This window comes from Silene latifolia, chromosome 1, assembly GCF_048544455.1.
Source record: "Silene latifolia isolate original U9 population chromosome 1, ASM4854445v1, whole genome shotgun sequence".
In the NCBI taxonomy this organism is placed as follows: domain Eukaryota; kingdom Viridiplantae; phylum Streptophyta; class Magnoliopsida; order Caryophyllales; family Caryophyllaceae; genus Silene; species Silene latifolia.
In genome coordinates this window covers 158,382,408-158,403,968 of record NC_133526.1, presented here as the reverse complement: position 1 = coordinate 158,403,968, position 21,561 = coordinate 158,382,408, and the positions used below count along the sequence as shown (strand labels likewise).

Genomic DNA, 21,561 nt, shown 5'->3' with positions numbered 1-21,561 from the left:
ACACAAATTATGTTTATTTAAAATGTTCTTTCAAATAAATGGCTAATTGAATAAAGTGCAAACTAATCTGGTGGAACTTGCATTTACTACAGAAGGCTTGTGTCCTTGGCTAAGCACGTCCAACCGGGACAACCAGTCTCCCGCGCTGCATTAGCACCCACGCAAGCCTGGCTTCTCTGAACGAGTGGGCGAACTAGATCCCATAGCCAACAATCAAACAGCGATGGCCAAACATACAGCGTAAAAAGTGCATGCACAAATCAAAGTACACCAGAAACGGTACGACACAAAGTATTCCTAAAAGCATAAATGCTGCTTTTAGACGTAATGCATAAAAGTTCGTCAGAATGACAAAATACATCTGGTCCTATGAACCAGACCAAAGTACACCGAATTGTTTATCAAAAAATAAACAAAATAATACGCCACGCAGGGCTAGATACTAGCTAACAAGCAAAATAAGTTTCAACTGCAGGAAACTATCACTACTCCAGGTCAATGTGCTCCACAGTCTCAGAAGCAGTAGTATGAGTACCAGGAGCAGCAGAAGTCACTTCTTCCTCAGCATCTGGTGTGTCAACAGGGCCACCTTCCCCCTCCAAACCAGATAACACGTCCAGGTTCAGACCCTCGGGAAAGACTACAGCCAGCTTCATCTCCTCTGCTTCCAGATCCCAGGCCAGATGCTTTCCACTCTGAAATGCCTTTATACACTCAATTTTGGTTTCCAGAGCAGCATAGGCAAGGGCATTCGTCAGGGTGTTCCCAAGGTCAGCATTCTTCTCCTTCAGCACCTGCACCTCGGAAGTCAAGGAAGCTTTATCATCCAGAACCTGTGAGAGGCGAGTCTCAGCATCAGAAGCACACCTCCTAGCATCAGCAGCACATCTCTCAACATCAGAAGCACGACCCTCAGCACCAGAAATATGCCCTTCAGCATCAGAAAGGCTACTTTGAAGTTTCTGCTTCTAAGCAGCTTCCTCTAGCAGCAGATTCTAAGCCACATGTAACTCAGCCTCGATCTTGAGCTTGCCCTCCTTAGCTACATTTGCCTGCTCCAGAAGCTCAGCCTTTCAGTTTACAATTTGCAGACGGTGCCTTCCAAGGAAGAAATCTTCTCCCGCAGGAACACAACCATCTGCAAAGACTGCCAATCACAGACCTAGGAGCAGGAAACAACATCTAGCCAAGCAGACCCAGGTCTCGTGTAGATATCGACCTGCCAAAATCTCCTGGGAATCTAAGTGCTACTTTAGAGAGACCCTTAGGAGCACGGGACCCAGAAATAGGAGACTCAGAAGCAGGGATGGACTCAGCAGCAGGGGTAGAATCAGGAACGGGAATGGGCTTAGAAGCAGGAGGATCCCCAGAAGCAAAGCCGTGAGAGGAAACATACCCTGGAATATGAGGCTTCATAGCGAGAGAAGTAACCTCAATGGGAATTTGTTCTTTGGCCTGGCCAGAGGCAGATCTCCTTTTGCACGGGTACCAGAAGCAGAGACAGGGATATATTTTCTCCTTCTGGCTGGCTTGGAAGCATCTTCATCATGTTTCTTCTCCCTCAGAGCCAGAACCGCAGCAAGTGTAGCCTTGGGTTTGCCAGAACCTGGGGGCAAAAGCTTGGTCAGAGGCAGAAAGTCCCAGCAGCAATTATAGGGAGTAGGGAACATAAAGTAACAATAGGAGAAGATTAATTGAGGGGAAGTTCAAAGTCGGCATCACTGTCAAATCCCGTCAGTTTTGGTGTCTTGAAGCAGAAATTCCCGCCTAAAATATTTTGAGACGGAAATTTGGGGGCAATTGTTAGGGATAAAAAATACACTTTTTATCAAAGGCGACGTGGCAACACACGAATGGACAAGACAAAAGCAAGAGGATTGATGACGTGTAAGCATAGGGGTCGTTGGATTAGTCAAAGCAAACACACATGTGCTTGAGTTTTACGCAAAAGTGGAAACAAAGAGTCAACTAACAACATCCTATTATCAAGAAACTACCTCCTATTTTTTGGGAAAGAGAAGTAGGAAGTCAGGAGTAGAATCTGGGAGAGGTTGAGGACTAAAACCTTAGCAAACAACCATTATAAAAGAAGGGGAAAATCAATCAGGAAGACATCTCATTCCGTACTCCGACACTCATACTCCCACGTTTTCATCAATCACATAGCAATACTCCATTAGAAAATTAATCAGTGTATTTCCTTACTTGCATAATATCCTCTCGATTATAGTGCCAAATTGGTGGGATTCCGACTCCCCCCACGGTTATTCCCACATCGGGTTTTCCGCGTCACCAAAACCTTGCGTGTCAATCTTTTTATTGATCGTTCATTCGTTCGTTATACTAGTTGCATTCATTCCGTATTAGGCCATAGATCGATCATTATCACCAATAAATTAATTAATAATTCGGTAAATTTTTACCAAAACATTATAAAACTAGAGGTATTTTGGAGTAATATTTTGGGTGCAATTGGAAGGAGGGTTCCTACTTTGGAACCTTGTTGGTTGGAGGACTACCTTATACATGGACCCAAGTTTATCAAATGTTGATGAAGATGATCACTTTTGCCATATTTATGAAGAAAAGGTTGTTTTTCCTTACCTTTATCTCTTTTTACTTGTATGCATGTAAATAGATCATCTTAATACTAAATAAAATGTTATTTAGTCCACTTTTATAAATTAACACTTATTTCAACACAACTCATTACATTTATTACATTTGATATTTAGTACCTCGTTCCATGTTTTGTTGTACTTATTTTTATGACTTTTAGTTGCCATATTATTGAATCTTAAAATAATTTATCTTGAGACCATCTTACAAGAGACTTATTCATTTTACATTATCTAAGTCTTACGTAATCTAACTACTCAAGTGAAGGAGGATATGATATTAAGGAAGTCTTGTCATGGAACAAAAGCATTATAAGTAAATGGTTATGGGCTATTGACAATAACTCTGACAGCTTGTGGTCTATCTGGAATCAGGTGTATAATATTAAGTCTGCCAATATTTGGACTATGCCAATCAGACCTTACCATTAACAGAGTTGGAGGAGTATTCTGATTGTGAGAAATGATTTGATAGTCAGAGCAGGCAGTCTGGAAACAGCAAGGAGGATACTTAGTGACTGTACTAGGGGGAGCAGGTTGAAACTTAGCTTGATCTATGATCATTTTAGAGAAAAAGCACCGAGGATAAGCTGGTATAGAGGAGTGTGGCAGAGAGCTTTTCTACCTAAACATAACTTTATAATAGTACTTACAATGCAAAGACGATTAGCTACTATTGACAAACTTAATCAGAAGGGGGTCTGCCTAGTGAATTGGTGTATCATGTGTAAGGCAGCTAACGAGACACACACTCATCTGTTCTTCAAATGCTCCTTCATTGCTACTGTTTGGAAGGGAGTGTTGCAGTGGCTGGGTATGCAAGATAGAACACTGGATATGAGAAGGGAATTGCGTTGGATTACAAACAGAAGGGTGCGGAGACATTGGAAGGCTCACTGGTACTCTAGCTGTCTAAATGCTGCTGTCTATTGTCTTTGGGAAGAAAGGAATATAAGGATTTTTCAAGGTATAGAGCATAGCATCGAATATATTATCAAACGCATACAATACATAGTAGGAGTAAGGCTTATTTTTGTAACTCACCCATCTTATGAGGATGAAATAATAGAGAGTCTTAATTGTTAATTATTGGTTATACTTTTGTAAGATTGACCTGTTTTTATTCCCGAATGGATGAATAATATGGCTTGCTTTTCTTGCAAAAAAAATCTAACTACTCAAGGTATAAGTGACTTCCATAACAACATTGTAAATTTGTAATTGTGCAATCTTAAGCGGAAGATGTATAATCAAGAGATAAACGTAGTGGTCGAGTTATATTTAAAGCTTAGCAAGATTGTCCAAGAACAAAATATAATGAGAAATATTCAAACAAGCCTAATAGAGGGGATAATTTACTATTATATTAATATATATCTTTAGAGTTCATTACAATAAAATGTGTAGTATTATTTTCTTAGGTGTGAGGTCTACCGCTACTCTGCTAGCCTTTAATCTCCACTATTGTCTAACACAAAAATGTATGGTACTAAAATAATACATACCAAGTATCTATCCAGTCAAAAGTTTTGAAATTTTGAGTCTCTTAGCTAAATTCCTTGGAAATTGGTGTTGCATGAATTATCTATGAGTTTTGTGATAAGGCGTCATCGAATATTAGTGTGTTTTAGTTTTTTATCCATTACTGAAGTGTGAGACTGAAACTAATTAAATATTTTTTAATGACGTCCTACCAATGATTCTATCTGTACAAAGAAGCTATATATTCTTGAAAAAATTAATTAATAATAAGGGTAAAATCATCGGACATTCCTCTAGAAGATCGCACATCAGCTTCGGTACTTCCACAAGTAGAATAAAAATCATCATCATTATCACGTTCTCGCACCTCCTCTATCCTATCACACACCTCTTTGATATCCAATCGCTTTTCGATGTTAGTTTCACAACAGTTAATCCCTATTTGTAATAGTTTTCCCATTTCCCCTTCAGAATTCCTTATTTGCCCCATGTTCTTATCGAACCCTTCATCAACCACCGATGCTACCCAACTTGACATATCCACTTCACTCCCTTGTTGTAAGTAAGCTGCAGGAAATTTTCCTGTTAGGATCTCAATAATTAGAATTCCTAAAGCCCAAACATCCGTCTTTTTTGTAACACGTCCGTTATTGAAGTACTCGGGTGATTTGTAAGCTACCATCATTTCTTGCACGCTTTCTTGGTTAATTAGAGGTATTAACCCATAATCACTTAATACAGGATCTAATGAATCGTTAAGTAATACATTCGATGATTTGAGGTGGCCATGAGGAGCAACTAAAACAGGTAGCTCCATGTATAAATAAGAAATTCCTCGCACTACTCCTTTGATTACCTTCAATCTTGTTGGCCAATCTAGAGTTGTTTTCCCTCGAGCTTGACCTATAAAAATGTGAATTATTTAAACATTTATTTGAGTCAAACATTATGAAAAACTAAAACAATACAAAATAGGTATAAGTACACAAAAGTATTGGACGATAGTTTGTCTTACATGTAAAAGTGACAAAATGTAGGCTTAAGTTGGAAGGGTTGGGCTAATATGAATTTTTCTTTGCTCAAAGACATGCGAGTTAGTGGGTTTTAGACGGTTTTGTGGGTCGAGGCCTTTGTAAGTTTTGGAAGTACACTGTTCAAGCTCGCTTTATTAGCAGGTCGACAAATTGGGTCTATTAGGTCATCCCCTCCTTGAACAGCTCTACTTACGCAGTATTTCAAAATATTTTCACAATATGAATTGTACTCAAAAGTGTACCGCGTTAAGTAAAATGCGTACAACAAAAATCAACACCCTAAATTTTATTATCCGACAGTCGTATAGAACATTTAAAGGAAGATAATAATACCATGAAGAAGAGCAGCAAGACTTCCTTTAGGCATGGGCTTAGTGATAAAAAGTTTTTCTTCCTTTCTATAATAGTAAGCCAAAAGAGTAAGCAAATTAGGGTGAGATAATCTCCCTAACCTTCTCATATGCTCTTGAAACTCATCTCTTCCAACATTATTCATCTTCTTAAACCTCTTAACAACCACAGCATTTCCATTTGTTAAAGTTGCTTTATAAGATGACCCAAAACACCCACTTCCCAATATTTCAGCTGATGCTTTCAACAAATCAGGTAAATCAAATTTCTCAATGTCATCCCTAATAAATGTCAATTTACCATTTTCACTCTTATTTCGACCTCCTCCGACGCTTGTCGTACTCCTAACTGATGCGTCATTGTCCTCATGATTGATGTCCGTAGTCCCGCTTTTTCTCGGCGCTCTTGTCGTTGAAGATGGACCAAAGTTGTTATCTCTGTCACCTCGACTACGGAGTACCATTATAATCACCATAATTGCCAAAATCATTGCTATAATAACTCCAAATATTATGGCTATTATAGGTATTGGTTTTTCTAGTAAAGATGATTGTTTTGGTAATTGTGGTGTTGGTGGTGTTGTTATGTTTTGGTTAATGGTTTGTGTGCATATTTGTAAAGGAGGTCCGCATAGTTCTTTATTACCTGTTTTAGAATCATGCATGTATTATGGTGAGTATCAGTAAGATAGTTAAGTAATAATATTATTGTCAAGCTAATTTAAATAAATATTATACTATGATACAAATAGGTATTCTATGATATTGATTAATTACTTTTAATATTAATGTGTGTCTGTGTGTCTATATATATGTGTGTGTGTGTGTGTGTGTGTGTGTGTGTGTGTGTGTGTGTGTGTGTGTGTGTGTGTGTGTGTGTGTTATAAATTATTGGAATACATAATTTTATGAATTTATGAATTATATAGTTATTGATAAATGGTTTCAATAAGAACTTACATTGTTTATATTTCATCTATTTATTTTATTTTTAAATATTTGTTCAAAATATCTATCATATAAGTATTTCTTTAGGAAAAACTAATAAATTATTATTTTTTTGTTCAAATTTTTTTATCATCAATGAATACATTTGTCATTTTAATAAGATAATACATTAATATTGCTTGCCTTTTAATAATAGTCATTTCATATTCGAGAATTTCATCTATTATCTGATATTATGTTGATCGCTAAATTCAAATAAAATATCGAGTATTGCATGGTATATAACAATTACTTCTTATGTTGTGCATCTGATTTAATGATAGCATGTAATAATAATTATTTAATACGAACTAGCATACATGTTCTTTAACGGTTAATTGGAAATTTGGTGGTCATTTTAATTAAAGAAGATGAATTATGATAATGATATGTACCTGAAAAAGCCGAAGCACCAAATTTAGCAAGACTAACGGGGATAGGTCCTTGAAATTGATTGTTGGAGACATTAAAAACATGGAGAGATGTGCTTAACTTTAAATCGGGAAGAAGCCCTTGGAAATTATTACCCTCTAGACGTAACTCAACAAGTTTTGAAAGTGTGGTTAGTGAAGTTGGAAACTCACCACTAAACTTGTTATATTCTAAGTGAACCTTTCTTAAACGTTTCATACCCTCAAAGGCATTAGGACTAATCGTCCCTTCAAAGTTGTTATGGGACAAAAATATTGTTTTAAGTGGTCTCAATTTCCTAAAATCAGGCAATTGTCCACCAAATTTATTGTTAATAAAACTAACTGACCTTAATCTTGGTAATTGTGTTAGAGAATCAACATCTATTGCTCCTTTCAATTTCATATTTTCAAGTCGCAATCCCCAAATACTACCACCACGTGAACATATAATTCCTACCCAATTATTCTTGTTGCCAAAGCACGGGAAAGTAGAGGAACCCCAACTTGTTAAGGATTCATTGTCATCCTCTAAGGATTCCTTGAATTTTAAGAGTGCGTTTACATCATTTAATGGAGATGATGTACCATAAGAGATGACAATGTGCAAGGTGATTAGTGAAAAGGCAAGAAATAGTCGTCGTTCATGACCCTTTGGAGCCATGTAAGGAATGTAAAGGGCAGTGTTCCCGCCCTTTACAGGGGTAACAATTGGTATGGGTGGCCGATCTTGCAAAAGAGGTGGTTTGAAGGCAAAAGTATTAATTTTGATGACATATGAGATCAAACAAGATGTGGAAAGAGAAAAGGAGAAAGAGACTAAGAATAGGGGAGATGAAAATGAAGCTTGAATTGAGGGAATACAAAGAATGATAACATTATTGGTGAGAAATGCTCTTAGTTTTTCCTTTTCCATGAATTGGTGGGTAGTCTTTGAGAGTTATTCGGTTAGCCTATCAATTGATTTAGGAATTTTCAGTTACATTTATGGCTATTTATGAATAATATTTTTTTATTATTTATCGTAACTTAATAGAAATTTCATAATATATATATATATATATATAACGGTCAATACAAAAGAACACATCTTAGAAGATTTCATAACTAACATACATTCCATTTCATTGTTCCATTAAAACTAGAATAAAATAACTGTATAATATAAGCATTATTCATATTGACCTCTTACTTATCGTATAGATGATCTCTTATAAAAATATTTATACCTATATAAATAATGATGATAGTTATTGATTAATCTTAAAAGGGAAATAATAGGCAAATTTACAATGTATTTTTAATTATAAAATCTTGAACCTCCTTAATATATGATCCATTATAAATGATCAAGAAAGTATATCCTCTCAAATTTATTCATCTAATTTTTATGATCTAAGATAAACTCAATAATGTTTTCATAGATATTATATTGTGAAAATTGTCTACACATTAATAGTAGTTCCTCCTATGGGATATGATATATATTTTTCCCTCACTATTTTATATATCAAGAAAAAATCTAAATATTTTTTTTTATGAATAATATTAGTTCTCTATATTTTATCACCTGAATATGATTTTGAAACCACAAAGAGTTGCAAGTTGCAATTGTTACGTACTCAAAATTAGATTATTGTTCTCTCGTTCCATCTTAATTTTTACTAATAAAAAGTTTTAAAGTTGGTGTTCACGATTATAAAAGATTTTAGAGCTATAGTAAACCCGCCATTTCCAAACTAATCAGCTAATTTTATGATGTCTGTGCTAAATAATATAATCTTAACTTTTAATATCATGTCCCAATCTTAGAAATCCACAATTTTTCATTTGTAACTTTTGTTTTTCCATGAAATATTATATATTTCTTATCTTATTCCTTAAAAATAGGGCTAAATAGTAAATTCAACTCTATTAAATATTTAAAATTTAAAAGGTTTAGTCAGCAACGTAATTAATTTGACTAACATTAGTTTATAAATCATAAAACATAGCCATTTTACTGCTTAGGAGCAACCGTTGTTTTATTCACTTAAATTAGACAATTGCAAGGTTGTACAATAAAGAAAAAAAGAAAGAGAAGAAAAATAAAAACGATTGTTGTCAAATAATTTGAACACAATGTTTAACAAATAACAAAATAGATTAGAGTTTGAAAAAGTCATCGGGAAATAATATTTTTTGAAGTTGAATTGGGTGTTCGTCAACTCAATTCAACACCAAAAAAAAATATTTTTTTTTCATGAATCTCCTCTGTGACGCGGAGGAGGTAGAAAAAATTACCGAAAACACGACAAACTGTAACATTAAGAAAGCTAAATATGTTTTGTAGGGAGATTTTTCAATAAAAGAAATATATTTTAACAATTGAAGATAATTTCAACAAATAATCAAGTATGGAGGGGAAAGGGGATGAATCTGTAGTTGTTGCAATTGATAAGGATAAATGGAGCCAATTTGCAATTAAATGGGCGTCTGAACATCTTCTCACAAAGAATAAAAGTGTTACATTGGTGCATGTTAAATTAAGGCAATCTTTAACTCCAACTCCAGGTTATTTAGTTCTTAATCGTTATATTATTATTTTTAATTTTACTTTGTACCAAATTTTTTTTGTAGTTCTTTAATTTATTTAGGAAAACTTATTGTGTACATGATAGATATTTTTTTTTTATGTTAAGTAAGAAGATTTTTGCCACAACATGATACCTATCTGGTTTGTATTTATCTGTATATATTATCATGCCATTAATTCTTATGAAAAGCTATTCGATTTTTGTTAATTACATTCTCACTCAAATGTGGAAAAACACCCTCACAAAAACAACTGATTTCGAAATTCGTTTATAATGTCATTATATATAGGTTGTGTCATTGTAATTTTTATATAGTAATAGTGTTCAGTATTCATGTAACATAATATCATGCCTTCTATATGAGAATACTAAGGTTATCTTAGAAGCTTTATAATTTTTCTAATCCAAAAAAACAAATGTCATCATATATTCCACAATGAAATTAATACTTTGAATATCATCTCATGTTTCATATGTATATACTCCCTCCTATTCATTTTAACTCTCCCCTTTCAAAAGAGCACGTAAATTAAGGGGATGATTATTTTATTGTAAAGTATTGTGGTGGTGTAAGGTAATTGGAGAGAGGGAAGGTATTATTGTGGGGTAAGATGATTAAAATAAGTATTGTTGTGGGGTAAGTGATTAAAATAAGATAAAGTATGAGTATTGTGGGGTATTGTTGAGGGGTAAAGTGATTAAATTAAGTATAAAACTTTACTAAATAAGGAAAGGGGGAGAGTTAAAATGAATAGGAGGGAGTATTATGTTGTGCCATTGTTTGATGAAAAGCGGTTTTGAATAATGGAAAACCTAATTAATTTAGGTTGAAAATCTTATAGTGACTATAAAATATAGAATTTATACTTCTATACTATATATTTGTTAAATACCCTTATAACCAATTTCAGTTGGAAATGCAATTCCATTTTCCGATATTAATGAAGATGTTGGACAAAAGAATGATGCTCAAACTAGAGAGGTCTTCCTACCATTTCGTTGCTTCTTGTCACGCAAACATGTAAGACTTCCATTTTTTTCTTAATGCATAAAAGAGTTACTCCCTCCACACACCTGTGTACGCCCCATTTCATTAAAATACTGCTCACGTATATTAGAGAAATGGGGCAAACACTTATCTGCGGATGGAGTATTACATTATTAGTTTATCCTTTAGACAAGAATGCTATAGTTTTGTTTATTTAAACTTGAATCTCAGATGATTTAAATAAAAAAAACTTGTATCTCAGATAAAATGTCAAGAAGTATTGTTGGAAGATGTGGACATATCAAAAGCTTTGATCGACTATGCTTTCCTGAATGCTGTTGAAATCATGGTTTTAGGAGCGACATCAAAGGGCGGACTAATGAGGTAATTTCTCCAGTCTTTGGAAGCCTGAGAGTTTTTCTAACATAAACTCTAATATGACACATATATCAAAAGTATTTAAAAGATGACTTTAAGAAATAACTCGATTACATTATGTAAACCTACGTCAAACAACTCCAAATTATTTATAAGACTACTTAAAAAAGCCTTAATTACATTGACTAAACCTACCTCAAAAACTCCAAATTATATAACCAAATTATATTATATTCTTGCAGCAGAAAGTTCAAGGGACCAGATGTAGCAACAAATGTAACAAAAGGAGCCCCAGACTTCTGCACAGTGTACGTGATTCAAAAAGGAAAAGTGTTATCTGTGAGAAATGCAACACGTTCTCCACCTAAAAACTCTGGTCGCAATGCTATGCCCACCCAATCATTTCCTAATGCTGTCAATTTTAATGACTCTCCTCCTACTCCTCCTCCTCCTCATTCTGGTTTCAATTCTTCCAGAGGTATAGCTATCCACATCTCGGTTCTCCGTAAGATGTTTTATGTGGTGAAACATAGAGAAAAATGTCCACTATTTTTAAGCATGATAATTATTGAGTCTTTTATGAAACGGATTTAAAATATATTTTACGATCAAATATAAAAGATAAAAGAATCATGCACTTACATTCGATCATTAATCATTAAACAATAGGGTAGAAATAATATGTAAATATCACCAACTAAGACTAAGTTACAAATGAAATGACCATCTACTAATATCGAGGGTAGAAACTAATTAAGATCATTGTTCCTAGTGCCAGGTACACCATCTAGGCTCTTCGAGGAAATGGATGTAATCAGGTTAGTGCCAAGTACTGCGAGTTCAAAAGCTTAATTATCGTACCCTCTATAGCATGTTTTCCCACTCTTTATTTTATTTTGAATAAAAGTTCCAAACACTCAATACATAAAAGCCGATATGAAATTTTAACATTTTATCTTAAATCAAATGCATGGAACTTTTTCCATAAGACAGTGAGTATGACAATTAGAATAGTGACCTCTAATAAAGTTTGTATACAATAAATATACCTATACCACAACATGTTGCCTTTTATTGACATACATCATCGTTGAAAATCGTCAACCTATGTAAGATAGATTTGTTTTAATTTCATTTTGGCATTGAATAGGTCACCATTCACGAGAGGAAGAGCGGCAAACGGGATGTCATATGGGGAAATATCAATGCCAGAATGTGATATATCATTTGTGAGTTCAGGGAGGCCAAGTGTAGAGAGAAGTAGCATTGATCGGGGTTCCTTTGATATGATGGATTTTTCTCAAGGAGCTCGTCTCTCAACTGGGTCCGATAATAGTTTCGGATCCTCTTTCTCTGACAGAAGATCCATTGATTTGAATTCTTTGTCAGATTCCAACTCCAACTGCAGTGGTTTCTCGATGTCATCTTCTTTAAGCATGGTATGCTCAAAATTTTAGTGTACCTTTTTTTGGCTTGTCCCTCATTAAAATATGAAGTAGACAAGCTCTTGTGCTATTGTTGTCTATGTTACTTATGACTCTTCACCTTTGGAGCCACACCCATATCCTACAATTGGGTATATGCTTGTATCTGACACCCATACATGAATCTTAGTAACATAGACAGTCACATATATTCCTCATGTTACTAATTTCGTGTAGTCGAGAAGCTCATTTGAATTTGTATTTAGTCCGGGATGCAGGATGATGTAGAAGCTGAAATGAGAAGACTCAGGCTAGAGCTAAAGCAAACAATGGACATGTATAATGCCGCCTGCAAGGAAGCACTCACAGCTAAACAGAAGGTTATTAGCTACAAATTTTGCTACATCTTTTGATGCATTCATTATGTTATATTTTTTCCTGTTAAAGAATTCATAGCAGCACAATACCTACATGAGACAATATCACATGCAAAAACAAACAATAATCTTATAAATAAATGATACAAATCTATCTCACATGTGAGAGTATGAGACCATCTCCTTACAAGCCTCACCATTTCATGTTAAAAGACTTCTTACAATACCTACATGAGACAATATAACATGCAAAACCAAGCAATAATCTTATAAATAAATGATTCGGATCTATCTCTCATGTGAGAGTATGAGACCATCTCCTTACAAGTCTCACCATTTCACGTTAAAGACTTCTTATGTGCAATAAACTTAAACTCCTACGAGACAATCTTACGTGCATGTGAAACAATAATTATAATCAAACAAGAAATACATAAAGGATTAAAGTTGTCTCAAATGTGACATCGTTTCTTACCAGCCTTGCCAACTCATGCTTGAAAATTTTAATTAGCTGTAAAACTTATGATATAAGCTCAAATGTAAAACCAACTATTATCTTATAATTAAACAAAGAATGTTGATCAATCTCAATTATGAAACCGTCTTATATAATGTTCACCATTTCCTGTTACCTTTTCTTGGACCAAAGAAGAAAAACATATAAGGGACAAATAAGAATAAAAATATATGGAAGTGAAACCTTCTATGTCCTCATGCGAGACCTCTCATATAAGACTCATAAATTACCATTTGTGTTTATGTCTCAATGAGTGCAGGCTCTTGATCTTCAGAAACTAAAGTCAGAAGAGAACCAAAAGATAGTAGAAGCACGATCAGCAGAGGAAGCAGCAATGGCTATAGCAGAGCAGGAGAAAGCCAAGTGCAAGGCGGCCATTGAAGCTGCTGAAGCTGCTCAAAGAATTGCAGAGTTAGAAGCACAGAAGAGGATGAATGCAGAAATGAAAGCACGCCAAGAAGCCATGGAGAAGAAGAAGGCCATTGATGCTTTAACACACAATGATGTTAGGTATAGGAGATATAGCATTGAGGAGATTGAGCTTGCTACTGATTACTTTTCGGAATCTCTTAAGATTGGAGAAGGCGGTTATGGACCTGTCTACCAATGTACGTTAGATCATACTTCTGTTGCTATAAAGGTTCTTAGGCCTGACGCTGCTCAAGGACAATCCCAGTTTCAACAAGAGGTAAGACTTTTTTACATAATTCAAAACTTTATGAAAGGTCACTTGGGTAAGATGCGAGTTGAGTTAGTTGGGAATGTCATTTCATTTATATTATGCAACTCGGGGTGGATGGATAACCTAGACTTGATGCGTGTTTCAGTTTGCTTTTATTGGATTAATGAGGGTATGGGGCTTTTTAAAAATAAGTAAAAGATATTATTAATTTACTCGAACTCTACCTTTTGTAGGTTGAAATCCTAAGTTGCATAAGGCATCCCAACATGGTTCTCCTCCTAGGCGCATGCCCAGAGTATGGTTGTTTGGTGTATGAATACATGTCCAACGGAAGTTTAGAGGATCGCCTCTTTTGTAGAGGAAACACTCCACCTCTTCCTTGGCAACTACGATTCCGAATTGCTGCAGAAATTGCAACAGGGTTACTCTTTCTGCACCAATCAAAGCCTGAACCACTGGTTCATCGGGACCTTAAGCCTGCAAACATTTTGATCGATCGAAATTATGTAAGTAAAATCAGTGATGTTGGACTAGCTAGGTTGGTTCCACCATCCATGGCCGACAGTGTGACCCAATACAGGATGACCCAAGCTGCAGGAACATTCTGTTATATTGACCCAGAGTATCAACAAACTGGGATGCTTGGCACGAAATCGGATATTTACTCTCTGGGAATAATGTACTTACAATTAATTACAGCAAAACCAGCCATGGGTTTGACCCATCATGTACAAAGGGCTATTGAGAAGGGGACGTTCAAAGAAATGCTTGATCCTTCTATTTCTGATTGGCCTTATGAAGAGGCCTTGGAGTTTGCCCAACTTTCTTTAACTTGCGCCGAGCTTAGAAGAAAAGATAGGCCTGATTTGCCACAAATGTTACCAACCCTTAATAGATTTAGGCAATTTGCTGAGGATAATATGCCAAACTTCATGTTCAGTCCTATGCTTGGATTTGTCCCTTCACGACCGAGCCAAATTTCCACAACTCAAGTAAGTGCAAGTAAACAAGATATTCACTAAGTAAATGCTAAAAAAGGGTAAACTAAGATGGTCTTTCAGTAAGACATTGGTGGGTGAAGTATTAAGGTTCAGTGTTAGAATCTCACCATATGTTTAAGATATAATCGTGTTCTATTGTAAGATTGTCTTACAATAAGACAACTTTGGACTATGGGTGATTTTTTGAAGTTCGATATTACAATCTCACCGCACGACAAGAATTATCAACATGTCCTATTGTAAGATAGTCTAACCCAATAATTTTGGTTATATCTTTGGGAGTTCATACTTGATAGTGCGTGAATTACATGATAGTCAATATGATTTCTTACAAAATGATATAAATTGTCATTTTGGCCATGCAGGATGTGATAAGCGCAAACCCGTCGAGAACTTCAGGGGTCTCCATGGGTAGTAGTGGTTAGAGCCGGTTAAGTTCATCGTCTACACTGACAATATTATATTAACCTTCATCTAATTTTCAAAGTTCTTCAAAATAAGTATCAGTGAATAATCCCCCTCCCACCTTTGTGAAACTCAGAATTATTATGAACTGTAAGCATAATGTCAGTTATGGAATTGTGGAAGGTAATTTTTTTCATTTATGTGTGATGTGTTAAAGAGTAACATCCTTATCTATTTTCAATCAAATTTTGTAAATGAATTAAATTCTTCTAATCTTTCTAAAATAATTCTAGTACTACTAGACAACTACCCTACGCAAACACATTGAGCTCGCGACAAATGAACATTCTAACTTACCCTAACTTTCAGCCATTTATGCTTCCTACTTTTTTTTTCTTTTGCGAAAAATAATATTGGAACATGATTAAGTTTCTACAATTATAGAGTATGATACTATAATTTTTCCGAGTATATAAACCAATGTACTTGCTCATTTCCAAATCATATATTTATGTATGGTCTCTCACAATGAACGTAAAATTTAAATAGCCTAGGGCTCGGTCAGAGGGAATATATGTTATTAGAATGAGTAACAAACTTACACAAAAATCATCGAATATTATGAATACAACCATGTGACAATTGTTTTTTTCTAAAATGCGGTTGAAAATAAAATATTTAATAAAATACGGTTACTTTCAAACATGATACCCAAAATGTGCCCAAGTCAGCACCAAAGTTAGGCTTGGATTCAAGTCGCTCTCCCTATAAGTGACTATATCCTGAGGGACAATTATATATAAGTTATTTTAAGGTTATGCAATTTAACCAAAGTCGTTGAGTAGGTGAAAGACATGGTTCAAAGTCGCCAGACTTCTCCTGGATTACTCCTTAGTCGCTCACTTCCACAACGACTTTGTCCTGAGTTCAGTTAGACTGTATTCGTTTTATATTCCACCATTTTCCAAGTAGGAAATCATAAAAAAAAAAGTTGCACCAAGATCACCACAACACCAAATAGAAGTCTTCAATCTTTAATTTGTTAAGAACATAAGAAAAAAAATGGTTGTTCAAACATTTGATACAAACAAAAGCAGTCTAAATATTATACAACCTAAAGTTGCTCAACTTGAATACAACACTAATGATGCTGTTCACTTGTTCAAACAAAGTTAATCTCTAATTTGACGAATTTTTCTTTACCTTTTACTTGGTTGCGATGATTCTCCAGCGTCATCTTCTACTTCCTGGATTGGGATAAGATGTGTTACGTGGTCTACATGTCTTATCTCTTGACTTGAACTTGGGTGTGGCATGTTTGGTGGTTGGATAAGATGTCCATAATGACCACTTTTCAAATAATTAAGTGAAGTATTTTGCATATGAAGTAGCAAATTCCTTTGGTTTAAATAAATTGTTGGCGGCATAGTTGACATATACTCGTTTACTTGATGGTAAATATAGGAATGACCACCCGCCTATTCAAATTAGACATGGTAGTTGTTTGTAAATTTATTTTTAAAACAAACATAGTAAAAAGAAACTAAACATAAAGAGATAATGCTCACGAGAGTATCCACGTCACCTGCACTAAGACGATAGTAATGTGCTTGGAGGTAGTTATCACCTACGATCCGGTTGTGAGGACTAATAATACGACGACTACACTCTGGATATCATATCATGTGTGGATCAAGATGTGACATGAGACCGCCATATGGTTCTCCCTGTTCCACAAAGTTTCCTTTCGATCACTCCATTTCGTGATGTAAATAGTGAACTCGGTTTAGAAGTCTCGTGTCTTCCCTTGTTTATCACTTTTATGAAATAAAGGCTCGGTGTTACAATTGGGAAGGATTATTTGATACCACCTAAATTGTCTAACACGCCTATTAGGTATCTACCACTTGAGCATTCCAAAGCATATCATAGGGGCTACCATAATCCACTCATCCGGGTCCTCTTGGCAAGCATTAGGTAGATTTTGAAGGATATTTTTTGTGTAAGGTTGGCAAGAGAATTCGGTGTCTACCAAATTATAAAACATATCCCTATATGCCATAAAACCAAGCCTATGATATATATGCATATGATCCAGCCTCAACCATCTACACCCTAAAGGATCAAGCCTCGCTATCATTTGAGACCCAAGAGAGCAGTCTTCCCATCATACTCAACTCTGAGTGACCTAACAATTTTAGGTCGACCTACAACAATACGTTCCCAAGACAATAATTGCATAAGAATAAGTGCGAAACCCCATGGTTATACAACAATTTAAATACAAACATAACTTCGAAAAATGCGAGATATTAACAACTTTTATAATAAACCGCGAAGTCACTAAATCATAAAAACCAAACTTAAAATTTTAAAAAAACTTTTATACAAAATACAACTTAATTAAATATTAGGGATATCAACCCCTTAATAAAAAACGAATACGAAACGAAGTACTAATCTAAACTACAACGAGAATGGTCAATCGTTGTAAAAACAATGTTCCCTGTCTCATTCGTCAAAGCCACATGTAGGCGCCGACTTCAACTTGTTCATTCATTAAAAATGAATGCTACAGCCAGTGGAGAGTAACTCGGGGTTCTCCCAGCCATATTACATCAAAACACACATATATGAGCACAATCCCAACATAAAACAATAAAATCATGTGACTTAGATAACAATGGGGGTAATAACATACGACATAAATCAACAAATTTGAATCATGTAAGTTCAAAGAGAAAGAAGAGTTACATTCATCATCTATCGGCTATATCGATATCAAGAGGCTTGAATCTCACTCCTTAGTACTCAATACAAACAAAAGATTCATTAAGGGAAAATTAAGGCTATACAATAGAAAAAATTGTTCTCCTAGAAGCTTAAACGAAAATAGATCTTAGGAAAGCCTATGATTCTATTGAATGGAGTTTTATAGAAGGTATTTTGCAGGCTCTCAACTTTTCTTCTCATGTGATTGGATGGATCATAGCTTGTATAAACTCCTCTTCTTACTCTCTATCTCTTAATGGATCTCAATTTGATTATTTCTCCTTTGAATTTTACTTTGTGTATAGAGTATTTATCAAGAATACTTCAGGTGATTACTTGCAGATATGGATTTAGGTTCCACCCATTATACAAACCTTTAAGGTTGTGTCACCTCTATTTTGCTTATAATCTTATTTTATTTACTAAAAGTGATATTAGATCTATCAAAGTGCTGATGAGAGCTCTGTTAACTTTTCCCGAGGCTTCTGGCTTGACAGTGAATATGACTGGTTCTAGGTCGTCACAACCAAATCAAACAATAATTTATAACTTAACTAACAAGCATAACAAATAAGTAGAGATCGAATCCCCAAGGACGGTTTATTTTATAGAGTTATAAATGGAAATAGCAATGTCTTATGTCATGAACTCGGGTTGTGTTTGTGTTCTAGACTACTAAAAGAAATAACCAACAAATGAAAACTAAAGCAAGTAAGAAAATGGAGATGTAAACAATATAGACAAAACACTAGGGTGTCATGGGATCATAGGGGAAAAAAAGAAAGATTAATATATATGAGTCTAAAATCAATCAAAGTTGTAGTCAGATTAGGACCGAGGCCCTCGATCTTACGGGCCCACCTAGGTTGAGCCGGGTTAGCTCTCGCGTACACCCGGTCTCCTTACCAACATCATGCATGGTCTAACTACTCCTAAGACTCTCGATCTTATAGGAGAAGTTGAGTAGATGGAGATTCATGAAAGGTGTCAATCAAGCATTTCATCAAACATAACATGTGCACTAGTTGAAACCACAACATTCAATCAATAAAATAGACTCATTAAGCATGGATTCTACCCTCTAACCATCCCCTAATCCCCAATAACTCTAACTAAGAGACTAATCACTACAAATCATGATTAATGATACCCGTCGTAAGGTAATAATATTTATAATTCCAACTACAACTATAGCTAGCGGCAGTCGGGTCGAACCACAGAGAGGCAGATGCAATAATTAGTTGTTTAATTCTAGTCTAAGGTAACAGTTGTGTGGGGGTTTGAGTTGATTTGGTCTATAGCTAAAGGCAATGAAATATAAAAGTAAACTAGAGAAAGCGTATAAAATCAAATATTAAAAAGGTGCTAAGATGGTCGGTTCACTATAGTGTCGGCGGCAGTATACTAGGTAGGTCTAAAACAAACACGTGAGACGGGAAAATAAGAAGTTCTCTCAGTCCATTCTCACAGGTAGCATCTTTCGATCTCGCTACAGGTCCCTAATATCACTAATACTAACTTTCGTCCTGAAAAGTGACTAAAAGGCTAAATTAACTCATCTCTCGATCTTATTAATTTAGTCGTCTTAATTAGGCAGGCTATTTCCCTTCCCTATCTTTCGATCTTTATTGGGTCGGTCAATTCCTAGGCATTCAACTAGTCGCGTGCACACGATTCGTCAAACATAGCAATTAAATTAATTAAAACGAAGGAAAACCTCACGTGGCCAGTCGATCGACCAGTGTGTGCGGTCGATCGACCGTGGTGCGGTTTAGGTTGTACTATTCTAAAGCCGCCTACTTCTACAGATTCCCTACATCCTAGCACAGGGTATTTAGCTACTCATGACTATGATAAAAACAACAACCATATGAACGAATAAAACTACTGAATTCATGGTTGAAATAATTAAACAAGCAAATAACATAAAACGATAATTTTGGCTTCGGGAAACTAATCTAGCAATTTCTATACTATGAACGAATAAAGTAAACTGAAATAAGAGCAGAAGAATACCGAACGGAAGAATTGCAGGAATAAAGATCAAATACCGAAAGCGAAAGTAACTTTTATTGAAGGAAATTATTCTAAGCTATGAACCCTAAAGAACTTCTGATAATAAAAACTAGATGATTGTCTCTGAATGAGCAGGTTACGTTATATAGAAATATCACGTAACTTTATTCTCAAAACCTAAAACTTAATGGGCTTCCTATTCCTCGTTCTATTAATTCACGCAGATTAGCGGTGTGGTCGATCGACCACTGTGACCGGTCGATCGACTGGACTGCAGTGTACAGTAGCTCCTGTAAGTCGTGCGTTGGTCGATCGACCATGAAGGCCAGTCGATCGACTGCTTTAGCTGATAGTCCGCTTCTAATTCTTCATAAAATTATCTTTCAGGCCTCAAAATGCGCACCAAGCTCGTTCCTTGAGTAAATACTTCACGTCAAATGCAATGCAAGGTACTCGGGGATGGATTTAGCTAAATTTCTACTCATTTCCGCATAAATCTGCAATATTACATAAAAATACGAAAGTAGACGAAATGGGGCAAATAGTAGCATAAACTACATAAATGAGCTCTGAAATGCGTGTAAAATAGGGCGTAAAACAACATATTTAGGACACGCATCAAACTTCCCCAAACCAAACCCTTGCTTGTCCCCAAGCAAGATCTAGACTCGATCCTAAAACCTAATGGAACGAGTTCAATCTCTGAGCGAAATACAACCCGTAAAGCCTACACTAATTTAATGCAACAACTAACAATCAATTAGTAACATGAATCACGCAAACGAGTTATGGAGTCGTTAAAAACTGCTGAACCGTCAACTATAGAGACTTATCAAATTGGACTCTCACGGGTCGCTTGAATCACTCATAAGCACAGGTGAATAATGTATAAGATAGAAAGAAATCATTTTGTAAAGACTCTCACCTAACTTCGACCTATAAGAACATGCCTGCAATCTAATATGAAAGTAATCTCTACAACCGTACATATGCATTCCAACCAAACAAATGACCATGACACATGCCGAGGTAAATATGGATATGTGAGGTATGGGTAAGAAGAGGCAAAACAATTATGGGAATGTGGAGGTATAGGTGATCAAGCTAATACCTAAACAGAACCATATGACAGCATCCAACTTCTTGCTCCAAATCAACAATAAAACCCGGTGCAAATGATTAGCACTAATCTCGTAATCGCCATAATTAACCAACTCCCCATAAGGTATAAATGCAACATGGGAGCAAAAATCGCCATATAATAAGGACTTGAATTATGCGAATTGATTTCTTTTTCTCTTTGTTTTCGAGCTTCAGTCGATCGACCAATGAGGCCAGTCGATCGACTTCCCTCTACAGTACAGCACGCATTTTTTCTCTCTTTTCGAATCATTCTTCTTCTTTATTTTTTTCTTTCTTTCCTTTTTCCTTCTTCCCAACATCATCTCAAATGAGCATATGCCACCAAAAACAAAGTAACAATCCCAAGAACATAAACTACTAGCTTGACAAGGGCAGGCTACATGTAGGATGTAGTAACGGGA

General features: G+C 35.4%; 2 protein-coding genes across 3 annotated transcripts; one reads left to right on the top strand and one right to left on the bottom strand.

Annotated features, from left to right (window-relative positions):
• Positions 1-3,945: 3,945 nt before the first annotated feature.
• Positions 3,946-7,718, bottom strand: LOC141610962 (pollen receptor-like kinase 1). Its single transcript, XM_074429288.1, has 3 exons — positions 6,867-7,718; positions 5,468-6,130; positions 3,946-5,003 (listed from the first exon to the last, which is right to left on the bottom strand). Exons 1-3 carry the CDS (start codon positions 7,543-7,545, stop codon positions 4,357-4,359), a joined length of 1,989 nt encoding a protein of 662 aa, XP_074285389.1. The 5' UTR covers positions 7,546-7,718; the 3' UTR covers positions 3,946-4,356.
• Positions 7,719-9,001: 1,283 nt separating this feature from the next.
• On the top strand, positions 9,002-15,429 carry LOC141610947 (U-box domain-containing protein 52-like). Of its 2 annotated transcripts, none has more exons than XM_074429278.1 (10): positions 9,002-9,434; positions 10,369-10,478; positions 10,708-10,829; positions 11,069-11,301; positions 11,602-11,641; positions 11,974-12,262; positions 12,514-12,627; positions 13,401-13,829; positions 14,057-14,815; positions 15,190-15,429. In XM_074429278.1, the coding sequence occupies exons 1-10, from the start codon at positions 9,278-9,280 to the stop codon at positions 15,247-15,249; spliced, it is 2,313 nt and encodes a 770-aa protein (XP_074285379.1). In that variant the 5' UTR covers positions 9,002-9,277; the 3' UTR covers positions 15,250-15,429. The 2 variants fall into 2 exon arrangements, with proteins under 2 accessions (XP_074285379.1, XP_074285371.1); XM_074429270.1 differs by having other exon boundaries at positions 9,105-9,434; positions 11,066-11,301.
• The last annotated feature ends 6,132 nt before the right edge of the window (positions 15,430-21,561 follow it).

Excerpts from the sequence above, each read along its gene's own strand:
- LOC141610962 (XM_074429288.1), bottom strand. The coding sequence starts at position 7,545 with ATGGCTCCAAAGGGTCATGAACGACGACTATTTCTTGCCTTTTCACTA. Across the intron at positions 6,131-6,866 it reads TGGTGCTTCGGCTTTTTCAG|GTAATAAAGAACTATGCGGA; the intron begins GTACATATCATT and ends ATTCTAAAACAG. Across the intron at positions 5,004-5,467 it reads TCTTGCTGCTCTTCTTCATG|GTCAAGCTCGAGGGAAAACA; the intron begins GTATTATTATCT and ends ACATTTTTATAG.
- LOC141610947 (XM_074429270.1), top strand. The coding sequence starts at position 9,278 with ATGGAGGGGAAAGGGGATGAATCTGTAGTTGTTGCAATTGATAAGGAT. Across the intron at positions 11,642-11,973 it reads GAGGAAATGGATGTAATCAG|GTCACCATTCACGAGAGGAA; the intron begins GTTAGTGCCAAG and ends GGCATTGAATAG. Across the intron at positions 12,628-13,400 it reads CACTCACAGCTAAACAGAAG|GCTCTTGATCTTCAGAAACT; the intron begins GTTATTAGCTAC and ends CAATGAGTGCAG.